We start from the raw sequence: 12,661 nt of genomic DNA, 5'->3' as shown, positions 1-12,661 counted from the left end.
TAGTAAGTTCTCGGCTATCCGAAACATGAGCATTAGCACTGCGTGATTTGGTTGAGGGATGCTATTTATTCAATCAAATTTTTACTCAGATGTTGGTCTTGTATAGTTTCTAGTTGAAAAGCTGAGTGAGGTCTATTAGAATCAGAAATCGAAATGGAAACGTTTGTAAGCAAAACATATCCTAAGGCTGCGTTGTGCATAATAGCCATATTAAAAATAAATGTATTATTTTTAAACGAAAACCGCCTTCAGTTAGCATATTGCTAGAGGGTATAGAAGTACTGAAAAGTACAAAATGCAGAGAATTAAATGATTAGCTTGTGACGCCAATAACTCCACTCGTTCCGAGCATCACCTGTAATTACTCGCAAGTTTTCAGAACCGTAGCTATAGTGAAACCACCCAAATGGATACTACAAATAATTTGAATTCTAAGCCACTAATATGAACATTACTCTTCAATATCCATCCATACAATTAGCATTAAACAAACATTTTCTGTCTTGCCCTGACTTGTTCCTTCTTCTCATCCCCAGCTGAGGCGGATCTGTCCAGTCTTGAGCAGGACCGAAGTGCCATCCACAGGCAGAGGCACAGAAGTGCCAGTCTGAGGAGGAGAAGTTTTGGATCACATTCCTATTCCTGACAGGAATCTCTAGCAGTGATGGACTAATTTAACTTATGTACATTACATATAATATGTGAACACTCCTCAGTGTGGAAATAGTGGATACGTCTCAAAATGTGTAACAACTCTTTTGCATCGTTTTCTTAAATTGGATACTGTAGTGTTAATATGATATTGATCTTCTACACAGTTCTCAGCTTATCTACGTCGGTTTGCATTATTTAGGTTTTAATATCAATAAAACAAGTGCATGGGGGAAAAAAAGACGACTGGAAGTGTTTCAGAGTATAACAATTGTTTATTTGAACAGTGTTACACAGGGGCGAGGAGTGGCTGCGTGTGAGGAGACAACACGATTTATGCAGCTAGACTAAAACAACCTACCAGTGATGTTTTGGTAGCAGGAAGCAAAGAGGCGGCTGGTTAATTTCTCCAAAATGTCCGTCTTCATAAAAGTGTTTTAGATGAGATACAAAAATGTGCCGTCATTGTGCGGAATAAACAATCTGATTATAGAGACATTTTAGTTAAAAATCCCAGACAAATTTAAAATCAGCTGGTAATGATCGTCAGCTTTGTAATCTGAATAAAAAGATTAAAATTCAGATTTTTTTTTTTTTTTTTAAATAAAGTTGTCATTAAAGCTACAAACATTTTTGGAAAAGTCAACCTGGCCTCCCCCTAAAGCTCCTGCGGTCGGTTCAAAGAGAGAAAAAAAGCCCTGAACCAGAAGCAGAGAAAAGGTGGCAAAAACAAGTTGATCTGTAGTGGTTTTTCTTCACCAACAAAATACACAGTGGCAATATTACAAACAAGCAGGAAGGTGGAGCGACAGACCCCACCCTCCCAAACTACTAGACCAGTTTCACAGAGAAAAGACGAACCGTGAGAGACTCTACAGATTCAGCTGATGTGGCGTTACAGATTTATTTAATGAGATTTTCCTATGTGGAACAGCAGTCGCTTCCAAAAGCTGCCTAGAGATGAAAGTGTTTTTATTTTTTTTTCATGTTTATTTTATTTTTTTTTTCTTCTGTTTTGCAAGAGGATTAGAAGTCAAAGCTTCCTCCCCTCGTGGAATGTTATTTAGCTGCATAGTTGAAGTAAGACCTGTGTTTAGAAAGTTTTTTTTTTTTTTTCCATTAGTCTCGCAGTCCACTGGACATGTTAACGCTTTCCAGGCTGGATGTTTATAAGAAGCTGTTAATTTAAATATAATTTTAAAAAGGTCCAATTATAAAGGGAAGTGGAACAGGTTTTCTCAGAAGAGTCCGCTTGAACAACAAAGCCTTTTCTTTAAGCTTCTCAGAATAAAAACGGTGTAATTTGGTGTGATTCTGCAAAAAATTTGAAAAAGACAACATAGAAATTCATTATGAGTTTAAAGAGCACTTCAGGCCCTCTAACTTCCTCCCTCTTGAAGCTGCGCTATAATGTTGTACCGACTGTTTCTCCCCTCTAGTATTTTGTGCAAAGCGAAAACACGCTTGAACAGAGCAGAACGTTTGGTTGAGCTAAACCAGCTACGACACATCCAGCAGCATGATGAAGTCAGATTATGTCAATTGAGATCATCTAAACTTAAACCAGTCACATACAGCAGCCTCCTGTTCTAAACTGGCTGAATTTGACAGAAAAGAAAGGGTGAAGCATGCGCGATTCAATCCCATACGCTTTATCGTCTTTTAACAGGCTTTTTTCCTTCTTCTTAGTGTTAAGTGTAGCGGGATATGAAAAGCAGCCGGGCGTGAACAGTGAAGAACTACGACAACAAGCAGGTTTGTAGTTACAGCGAACGTGTAAAAAGTTGCATTAGTCTGAATCTGGGACAGAACTGGTTTCAAGTCGCCTTCGTTTTGGTACCGTCGCTGCTCCGAGGCTCGCTTTGAATAATTTAAACCAAATGAAATTTTGCATGGAGACATTCTCTGGAAACAAAGCATCTCCGCGCTGGAACCGGCACAGAGTAAGGCTGACTTGCATCGCCGCTCCAATTGGTTTTCACTCCCGAGGTATCGGTTGGCACTCTCCCAAATCATCGTCCAGTTTTTTTACCAGTCGTCTCTCCCAGTTAAAAATGTCAGTTTAATCTCCCATGTTCCCCTGGGGCCCAGCAGGAATGGTTAGTGTTGAACAGTAGACAAACCCGACGAGGCGCTAAGCTACTGAAAAGCTGCTCTTCTTATTATTATCTTATTTTTTTTAACGACCTTCATTTTTCTTCGTCTTCTTTCCCGTACGAGAGATGCATCGACCAGCGTTGAAATCTGCTTATTTTCAGTTCAACTTCATTTCAGCGTCGATTTGTGAGATTCATCACGTTCTGCGTTTGAAGCTTATGTAATTTCACGCCAAACATGAGTGATAAAACGTCGCCTTGTGCCAGTGAAATGAAACAAGAGCTGAACTGAAGGTGAACTTACTCAGCAGCTGGTAGCAACACAAGGAATGTGGATGAATAAGCTACATTTACAAACATAAAAAAATAAAAATGAAATAAAAAAAAAAAAAACCTGGATGATTTACTGCAGTGTGTAAATTACAGCTCCCGCCATTGTGTAATTAATAATAATAATAATATAATAAAAAAGCATTAATGTGAAATAGCTTGTGTTGATTGTTTTATAAGGTAAAAAAAAAAAAAGATTTATTTCTATGTTCTTCAAACCGGATTAATGAGTTAAATATTTCTCTTTGCATTTACACCTTGTTAAAGGAAAACAGGAGCTGTAATTTATTGAAACTCATTTTCAAAAGGAATGCACTAAAAAAAAAAAACCCTCTCTCTTTCAGTCTGAAGCCGTTGGCTTCGTTTTATGCCAACATAATTTTGGGACATTTTAGAGTTTTGCTGATGTAATAACAGAGACGTAGATGACGTATTCTTTGAATGTCAGAGGCGTGTTGGAGATCAGCAGAAGCCGAATTTGATATTCGCAACACGCAACAAACACTATAGTCTCTTTCTGTCTTTGTTTTTATAAACCGGGTAAAGAAAACGCTCTAATATAAAAGGATAGAAGCTACAAACGTTAAGCTAACAAAGTGGTTCTTTTTGTTCCCTCAGAGAGAGTGAGGATATTTTTTTTTTCTCTTTTTGCAACGAGAAACTGAAATGCACCAAAACAAATGTCTGAAAGACCATCTGGGATGAGAGTGACATCTTCAATCCTCCCATCCGCCCTGGATTGAACCTTTTCTTCATCCCATTCTTGAGCTCCTCCTCTTCCTCTTTCCCTTTGGCAGTGCAGGTTGGTTGTTGTAAAGTGATGAAGATGTTGTCAGAAGAGGTAAGGGTCACTGCTGGTCTTTCAGTTCTGGAAAGCAGATTGGGGGCAATCAGCCTGCAGCTTTGTGATCAGAAACACTTAGACTCCTTTCATAGAACACACCTTTTTTTTTATATATTCCTCACACGCACGCACGCGCACACACACACCTATACTCTCATTCCACTTTAAGCTACATCACCCTAAACATTTACTGGTAAAGATGTGCAAAAAGTCATTTTATTGCAGCAGCATGTGAAAAACGTTAGAATGATCAGCCATTTGATTCCAGTTGGATTGGGGGAAAAAAAAATCTCCTTTTAGCAAAAAATATTTAAAAACCTAACAGATCTAAAACCGCATCATTTTATGCTTTTATAATATATTTATGCTAACTTAAACTAAGCCTCTGTAGCAATAATTGGACCCTATAAACACAAATTTATTTTTTTGAAGAATGTCTTCAGTTAAAAACCCTTGTGGGAAAAATCAATGTGTTCTTTTTCTTCTCTGAAGTCGTTTTAGTAGCCAACAAAAGCCGACACGCATTCAGACCATAGTGATGTTCGCTGGTATCAATTATTTATTAGCTCTTCCACTGGGTTTGTGTTTCTTTGGTGGCACACACAGTGCTGTAAACTGTATATTTGTGGACATGGTTTTTCAGAGTTTGAACACGAAGAGGAGAGAAAAAACGTGCTGTAATTGAATTGTGATGCTGATAAAAGCTCCCACTGTTTCCAGACTGAGAATAAGAAGACTCCAAAGACAGGTGTGACATTACATCTAGCTTCAGAGGAAAATCAAATGCAGAATATAATTTGAGATTTAAAGGAAACCAAGACTAGAAAGAAGCTTCAGATGCTTAGAGCATCGTATTTCCGTTTTATTTTCATACATTTTTAAGGATTCCAGGGCGATGTTAATGAAAATCTGGTGGAAACTGAAAACTAAAAATGTGGCGTCAGTCACAGTGGGTTTTTTTTTTTTTTTTTTTTCAAACATATAGTTGAAGCAACAGAAATAATTTAACAAGACGCAAACTCAACCTTCTTTCATGTCCATCTAAGGTCACCAGCACTGTTTAGAAAGTCCAGTTCATCTGGGGAGGTGTGAATATGGAGAGAAAAAAAAAAAAAAAAAAAACTGCTCTGCCTGAAAACCTAGATCTCGGTTCAGTTGAAGTGAACTCTGGCGCGATTCGAATCCGTGTGTGAAAGCAGGAGATCCGGACACCGCTCCAAAGAGCAGGAAGTGGACTACAGCGCAGAGCATTCTGGGTAAACACGACCAAAACAAACACGCGAGTCTAGCGCTAGTGGGAGAAATGGCTCGTGGTCTTTTGCCAGAGCAAAAGAGAAATGAGAGAAAACCCAACATTTGTCGCTACTGCATTTTTGTTTACATTTCGTGAAGAAGGAAGTTGCGCTCAGTGTCTTCAGCAGAGGTTTTTGTGTTGTTTCCTTCAGTGGTTCTTGGTGCAGGCGAGGGCGGGGGGAGCAGGGGTTTTTTTTTTAAAACGGTTTGGTTTATTCGACAAAGTGAAAGCAAACCGCGGCAACTGAAAATGTCTACGAACCGAGTCTACTAGACTAACAAATGAAAACACACACTCTTTGTTCTGGGGGTTAAATCCTATTAAAACCCTGGAAGCTTAGCTGATGGAGGGTGGAAGGGTCAGGACTCTGGATGATCTAGCGAATCTCTCAACCTTGTGAAATGGAAGGGAACACTACGTACCGTCCCACCAGAAAATAAATAAATAAAAATCTGTATGTGAGTGAATACATTTCCTGAAGCTAAAGGCTAGATTTGTTTAAAATTCACGATGCTGCTATAAAAGACAATTTGCTGTGTCGAAATTCTTCTAGTACCTCGGAAAGACAGAAACTGTTTCAATAACAATAACAACAATCGTGCAACTCACTATTATTACCTGAGTTCAGTCAATCCTCCTCCTCAGCCAGTTCAGTTTCTTTATGAACAACCACTCTGGTAACAGACATGTCAGGATGTTGCTCTTTGGCCTCCTTAATGGCCTGTGCCAGTGCCTGCAGTACCCAAGGGCAGCCACATAGGGGAGACACCGAGCACAACAGGCAGTGGAGGGGAAGGAGGGCAAAAATGATGGTGTTAAATAAAGAAAAAAAAAGATGAAATAAGAAGCATTTAAAAAAAACCCATCATATGAAAGATCAGTGGACCATTTTACCTTTTTGGGTTGACAGAATGGCAAATAAGAGGACTGACAGAGTAAAATGGCTTTAAATTAGGAAATTATTCCAACTGGAATCAATTCCCAAAAACACAAACTCAAGCTGTGTTGTTTTTGCTAAAATTTAGCAAAACCGAACAGACATGCAACTTAAAAAAAAAAAAAAAAAAGCAAGAGTCATGCAGATGCAAAGGCAGTCCATTTTCATTTGAGCTTAACTAAGCGAATTTAGAACAAAAGACGCAAAATCTCTGACATTTGGAAGCAAAGACAGCAAATCAAATGAACCGGGAGATCGATAAGCTCAGACAAAAACAAAGGAAAACATCCAACAAGGCCAGGACGAAGGGAGGAAGTGATAAAGAAGAAGTCGGCCTCTGGCTGCCAGCAACAAGATGCTGACATGTCACCAGAAATCTAAATATCCAACAACGTTTTTAAATTAAAAAAACAAAAACACTTTTACACTTAAATCTTAGAGAGAACCTTTTCACACCTTCCACATCTTGTTAGGTTAAAGTGGCCCAACAAGCTTGCAGCTAAAAACCTTAGAGATGAGCAACAGGGCTTGAGAACCGACCTGGTCGTGGTCGATGTCGCAGTCGCCGGTGATCACGATGCGCTTCTCAATCCTCGTCTCCGAGAGCCCGCCTTTTAATGTCTGGAACAAAACGGAGGACACGACTTTGATGACCGTCACATGTGGTTTATTTGTAAGTGTAATGGCCCGGCTGGTGAGACACAGCGCTGAGCCGGGGGGGGCGAAACAGATAAAAGAATGATGGCCTCATTAAAAAAAGAAAGAAAAAATAATTAAGTATCAGACTGTGCTTCAGTTTAACTTCAGGGTTTCTTCAGCTTTCAATAGGATTTATTTAAACTCAAACAAATGTGCAGTTTTTTCATGATAAACGAGCAGAACAGTGGACACGTAGTCAAGAACATTTAAATTTCCAAGATGAATCGTTTGCAAGAGTCAAAATCTTTTGCAGACTAGAGGGAAAAAGGCTAAAAGTTCGACTATGATGTTCGTTTGTTGCCGTGCATCATAGTGTCCCTCGGAGTTTTCTCAAAGTAGAGTGCGATCCATCGATAACTTCAAAACATGGAACAAAAACATGCATATTTTTCAACTAAAAAAGCAGAAGTTGAGCAAATTTAACAGATAACTAAATGAATCTTAAAAAAATGGAAATCATATAAATACAACTCAAAACTTAAGACCCTGAACTCATAAAAAAAAAAAGAGAAAACTAATGTGCTGTAAGATTTAAATTCTAGATGATGATACTTATGCTCAACCATAGCAATATGAAAAAGCAGAACAACAAATCGTGTTTTGTACCTTGGTAATGTGCGTGGTGGTGGTGGTGCACAAAGACTCAGAGGTGATCGTCTGAGCGGTCATCAACACTCCGGGTTCACCATCACTATTACCATCCAACTGAGGAAAAGAGGAAAACAACAACAAAAAAATAAATCAGATCGTCCGCTCCACATCAGCAAATTCTTTAACTCGTCGCTACAATGCAAGACTTTATTTTTTTTCTCTTTGGATGAAGGAATAAGTGGTGGCGCCATGCCCTGCTGCTAGAAAAGAAAACACTTTGCAACACAAAGTACGTTAAACTAAAGGGTTTTCCCCCCAACATTACAAAAAAGTGACAGAGGAAATAAATAATTATAAAAATATGAAAAACAAACTCCCTGTGCTTCTCAAGTGTGCACCTGTGCGGCCTCGTATGTGATGGTCTTGGTTTCCGTGTGCACGATGGGCACTTCTTTTGTGGCTATCTCAGTTTTCTGGGCGGCAAACGTGTCTGATATAGTCACCATTTCTGTTTTTACCACAGGCGGCTGGGGAGGGAGGAGAGACAGGAGTGAGTGGGAAGGAGAGACGGTTAATAGGTTTAATACGAGACTGCTTTGGGAACAAATGAACAGATACATAAGACATCTTTGGCATCAGAATTACTTACAAGGTGGTCGTCACTTTAAAGCAAAACTTAAGAGAAGTTGGCTTCAAAGACAACGGTACCAAACAAAAGTGACTTTGTGTGAGTACTGATAATGTACAGTGCCTTGCAATAGTATTTGTATTTTATTGGGATTTTATCTGACGGCCCAAGACAAAGCAGTGATTGATAGTTCAAGCTGCAGAGAAATAATATATGGCTAACAATCTAAAATGTGTGGCATGAATTTGTTTACTCCTGAATAAAATCCTTTTAGAAGTCAGTCACCTAATTATTGAAAAAGAAGCTTGCAGTCACATAGAAGACTGACCAAACATACAGAACGTGACCTAATCAAAAAGAACAAACAAAAAAAAAAACAAGCATGTTTCTTCTAAACTTCAGCTGCACGCTAATTTGTGTTAGTTTCGCACATGAAATCCCTAAAAAAAAAGGCAATAAAGTTTAAGTTTTGAGTACTGTTGCAAGGGACTGTAAATAAGTGTACGTGTATCAGAAAGTGTAGATTTGTAAACAAAGCGCACACACAAGCACACATGCAATAAAATTCATGCAGGTGGAATGAGAGCTCTTAAACTCGTGCAACGACATGCCAGGAAAAAGCCAATTGCAATCTAGCTAAGAGAAGACGACTAGCAGCTACAGCAGCAGCACCGACCACACAGAACTTTCTTGGGTGTCAACATGCAACTCCGAACATGAGACGGCACCAACATGAAGGGAACATGAGCCAATAAAGCCAACAGGGCTCTAATGACTGGAAAACAAAGCGGCTATTGAAATGTAAACAAGGTGGCATTCAGATGAGTGGGTGGCATTTCCAAAGTGCTTGGCAATGGCGATTTCCACAAATACGAGGAGCGGCGCCACTGCCAAACGCAATAAAGGACACACAGGCACAGCTCATAAAGGTGAAAATCAGCATGCAAAATGAAAACGCGCACACCTAGAAGCATCTTGCATTTCCCACTTAGGCCCCATTTACTTCACAACACAACGCAGGAGGCAACAGCATCGACACGCCACAATGAGTGGCACTAGATCTACGAGGATAAATGGCAGGAAATGTGGCAGAGACATGAATAAGTGTGACTGGGCGGTAAAATGAAAGCGGCTTCTTGAGGAATTTGACATAAACACCGACAGTATCGGCGATGAAGGTCTTACAGCACGGTCCTAACCGTCTTCAAAAGGTGTTTGTTTTCTCAATATGCTTTCACAGAACGGAGAGGAGTGTGAGAATGTACATGGGGCTCAAAGTTGCACACAAGCAGGAAAAGGAAACCGGCGATGTGAGAAGCAGCGGGGAAAGAAGTGGGTGTTTTCTACGGCTGGCGGGAAGGTTCAAAAACCCCTGGAGGAGCTCCACAGTTGGTTTTACCTCAGAGCAACAAATAACCTGCGGCCGGGGATCCACTTCCACCAGCGAGGCTTCTCCGTTCATTTTAGGCTGCTCCAGGTCCTCGGTGGGGCCGGCCTCGGCGCTCTCCTCGGGCACCATGAGGCCCTCCGGCGCCTCTTCGGGGGTCACCATCGGATCGTCGGTGCTGTCCTCCGTCTCCCGTCCGCTTTCTTTCTCCTCCTGGTCGTCTTTCTTCTCCTCAACCTCCATCTCCTCCTTCTTAGATTCTTCTTCTTCTTCTTCTTGACTCGTTTCTTCTGCAGGCTGGCTGACCTCCGCCGGAAGAGATGGGACAACCGGAGCAGATGCTTGCTGCTGTTCCTCTTCCTCCTCCTTCATCTGCTCTTCTTCTTCCTTCTCCTCTGGTATTTGTGATTGAGAGATGGATGCAGGAACGTTTGGATGGTACTCTGCTTCCTCCTCGCTCTCGCTGTCAGAGGACGCCTTCTCCGGCTTCATGGGGCTTACATCCTCCACCTCCGCCAGCGCCGCTTCCTCTTCGACCTTCACTTTCTGGTCCTGAGGTTCATGCTCGGCGGGCGGGGCGGCAGTAGGGTCGGCCGTAACCGTGACGACCCCGGGTTTGGGGGCTCTGGAAACTTCTTGGATGACAACAGTTTCCTCGATTTCAACTTCGGTGGTCTACACACACGCACACATGTACACACGTACACAGAGTGCACAGACACACACGATGAGGTGCACACGTATACAACAAACGCAAAAAAAGCAAAACAAAAAAACACAAAATATGATCATTGAACATAAATTAAAAATGGGTTAACAGAAAATATATATATACAGAAGAAACATGAGGAAAATAAGATGAGGTATAAATGAAGAAGATCCTCCAGGGTTTCTACACGGTTTTTGTGGAAAATAATCCATAATCAACTTCCCAGGATTCTCTTTCTTTATCATTTAATTTAAAATAAAAGAAAGAAAGGAAAGCAAATACATGGAAAGACAGATAGGAAAGAAGCAAGGAAACTAAGAACGGATAAAAAGGAAAAAAAGACAAAGGAAGAGAAGAAGGGAAGAAAAAAGAAGAAAGGAGGGAAACTGAAAAAGAAGGAAGGAAGGAAGGAAAAGAGAAAAGAAGGAAGAAAACAAGGAAGCAAGGAAAGAAGAAAGGAGCAGAGAAAGGAAGGAAGGAAAAGAGAAGGCTGGAAGGAACGAACCAAGGAAGGGTGGGGAAAGGAAAGAAGGAAAAGAAAACACTAAGAAAGGAAAAGGAAAAAGGAAATCAAAGAATAAGGAGGAAAGGACAACTTTTGACAATGGGATAAGGGAAAAAAAATCCTGGAAACAAAAATATTTCCCTAAAAGCTAAAAATTTCATTCCATACTTTTCCAGACTGTGTAGGAACCCTCTACAGTGGATCAAGTTGGAAACGACCGAAGTGGCAATGGGAACATGAAAGCTCAGTTGAGAACAAACGGAGGCGTGAAGGAAGCGAAAGTCATGAATGGAAAGCCAAGAGGGGTTACAAAGAAAGTTAGTACCACCTTTGCAGGTTCTTTGGTTTCAGAGCTCGCGTTATCAGCTGAAGCTGCTTCGGTTTGCGGCACACTGACCTGCGTGACAGAGAAGTTAGGACGACAACATCAGTCACACATCGGCGGGAAAGTCACTGTTAGCAATTAGCAACACCGGGACGCTTGTTATCACAGCGTGGGGATGGGACCGGCTTTTGTCATCTACTCTTTCACTTCTTATCTCGTCTTCTCTTTGTCTGTGGGACGGCTGTTCTGCACAAACACTAAATCCACACGCGCACAGCAGGAACTCAGCGAGCAAAAACAGGATCAAAAGAGGAATAGAAATGAAGTTCGCTCAGAAAAAAAAACAACAAACAAAAGATGGTCTGAAGAGTCTTTTTCATGCATGGAAATGTGTTTCTTTTGCCATTTAAAGAAGCTCCAGCAAACAGGCACACAATAAACACATTATAAGGTTCTTTTTGTCCCCCCCCCTCCATTTCAGCCTCTGTGAAAACAGCTGCTTCACACCGTACTGTCTTTAACATCAGAGAACGTCTGGCAAGCAGATTTGGCACATAGTAGAAAATTTGCATTCCTTTACCGCCAGAAATGACAAACCCTTGCACTGCACAGCTGTTAGTCGATTTAGATCAAATTAATCCTGAAAATAGTGCAGCAACAAGCCACTGAGGATTAAATGCTCCCAGACGCAAATTAATTCATGCAACATCAACAGCAGGCTTTATATACACATCTGCCAAGCAGCTTTAATCAACTAAAGCATTAGAAGGTGTCAGTTCACTTTTAAGCTGGTCAACTGAGAGGAGGTATATAAAAAAAAGATATAGGTAAGAAAATAAAGATAAATCTCACATAATGGTTGGACTAGAGATGACCCTAGTATGAACTAATGGTCCAGAGTACAAATTAAAAAAAAAACTAAACTCAGCTCCTCATACTGGTTGTTTTCTCCAAAAAAAAAAAAAGTTATTTCCGCCCTTTATAATGACATTTACAGTAAAGAAGAGACTGTTTTGGGTGCTGCAGTATAGAAGAAAGGAGCTGAAACACAACTCGATAAATAAAAAATAAATAAACTCAAAAATTGTATCATATGTTAGCCTCTTCCACCAAGGCTTTAAAGTAATAAAGTAATATTTTACTCCACATACAAAGTCAGACTGTAAGAACATATCAATCTTTCTCACCCTTAAGCTCTTTGAATAAAAAAAAGGCATCATCCCTGTCCAATTGGGACCATGCAAAGTAAACCGACACCTTAATGTTTAGTACCAGCAGAAGCACCTCAGTGGCAGAGAGTGCAGAAACGGGATGAGACAAAGATGAACCGCAGACAGCAGTGGGAGCGGCAGCAGCTGAACATGTGGTCACAGTAGCCTCTAGTGGCGGTTCTGGCACACTGCAGGGAGGCGGAGAGCCCGCAGAGTAAAATTCAGCAGCAGTGCGTCTGCTGAGAAGCACCGAAGCTATTTCGTCTTCGAGGCTCTACGGCAAGAGACGCACACAAAACAGCAGTGGTAGAGGGTTAATGGAGAGCTGAAAAGAAAAACTATAGTTTAAAAAAAAAATTAAAAAAAAAAAGGTAGAGGAGTTAGGAAAGTTAAGTGTCAGGAACAGTCGCTCAATTATGCGAGAAGTGATTCCACAAAAATCAAAAACAAATAA

At 40.6% G+C, this 12,661-nt stretch overlaps 1 protein-coding gene and 1 long non-coding RNA gene across 2 annotated transcripts in view; one reads left to right on the top strand and one right to left on the bottom strand.

Annotated features, from left to right (window-relative positions):
• The window catches only part of LOC106937547 (uncharacterized), a 9,834-nt gene extending 8,217 nt beyond the window's left edge, over positions 1-1,617 (top strand). The window contains exon 3 of the long non-coding RNA XR_001422415.1: positions 537-1,617. This is a non-coding gene — a long non-coding RNA (uncharacterized LOC106937547). The remainder of the gene's footprint in view (positions 1-536) is intronic.
• Positions 1,618-3,603: 1,986 nt separating this feature from the next.
• LOC106937546 (band 4.1-like protein 2) lies at positions 3,604-12,481 on the bottom strand (the record flags this gene model as incomplete). The annotated part of the gene is made up of 8 exons (XM_015019103.1): positions 3,604-3,945; positions 5,834-5,948; positions 6,693-6,773; positions 7,458-7,556; positions 7,841-7,969; positions 9,470-10,132; positions 11,000-11,068; positions 12,281-12,481. Coding segments are annotated over 7 exons (1,347 nt in total), but the record flags the coding sequence as incomplete, so codon positions are not given.
• Positions 12,482-12,661: the final 180 nt, after the last annotated feature.

This window comes from Poecilia latipinna, unplaced genomic scaffold, assembly GCF_001443285.1.
Source record: "Poecilia latipinna isolate Pla-1442-1.1 unplaced genomic scaffold, P_latipinna-1.0 Scaffold2375, whole genome shotgun sequence".
NCBI lineage: Eukaryota > Metazoa > Chordata > Actinopteri > Cyprinodontiformes > Poeciliidae > Poecilia > Poecilia latipinna.
This window is presented reverse-complemented; position numbering and strand designations above follow the sequence as displayed.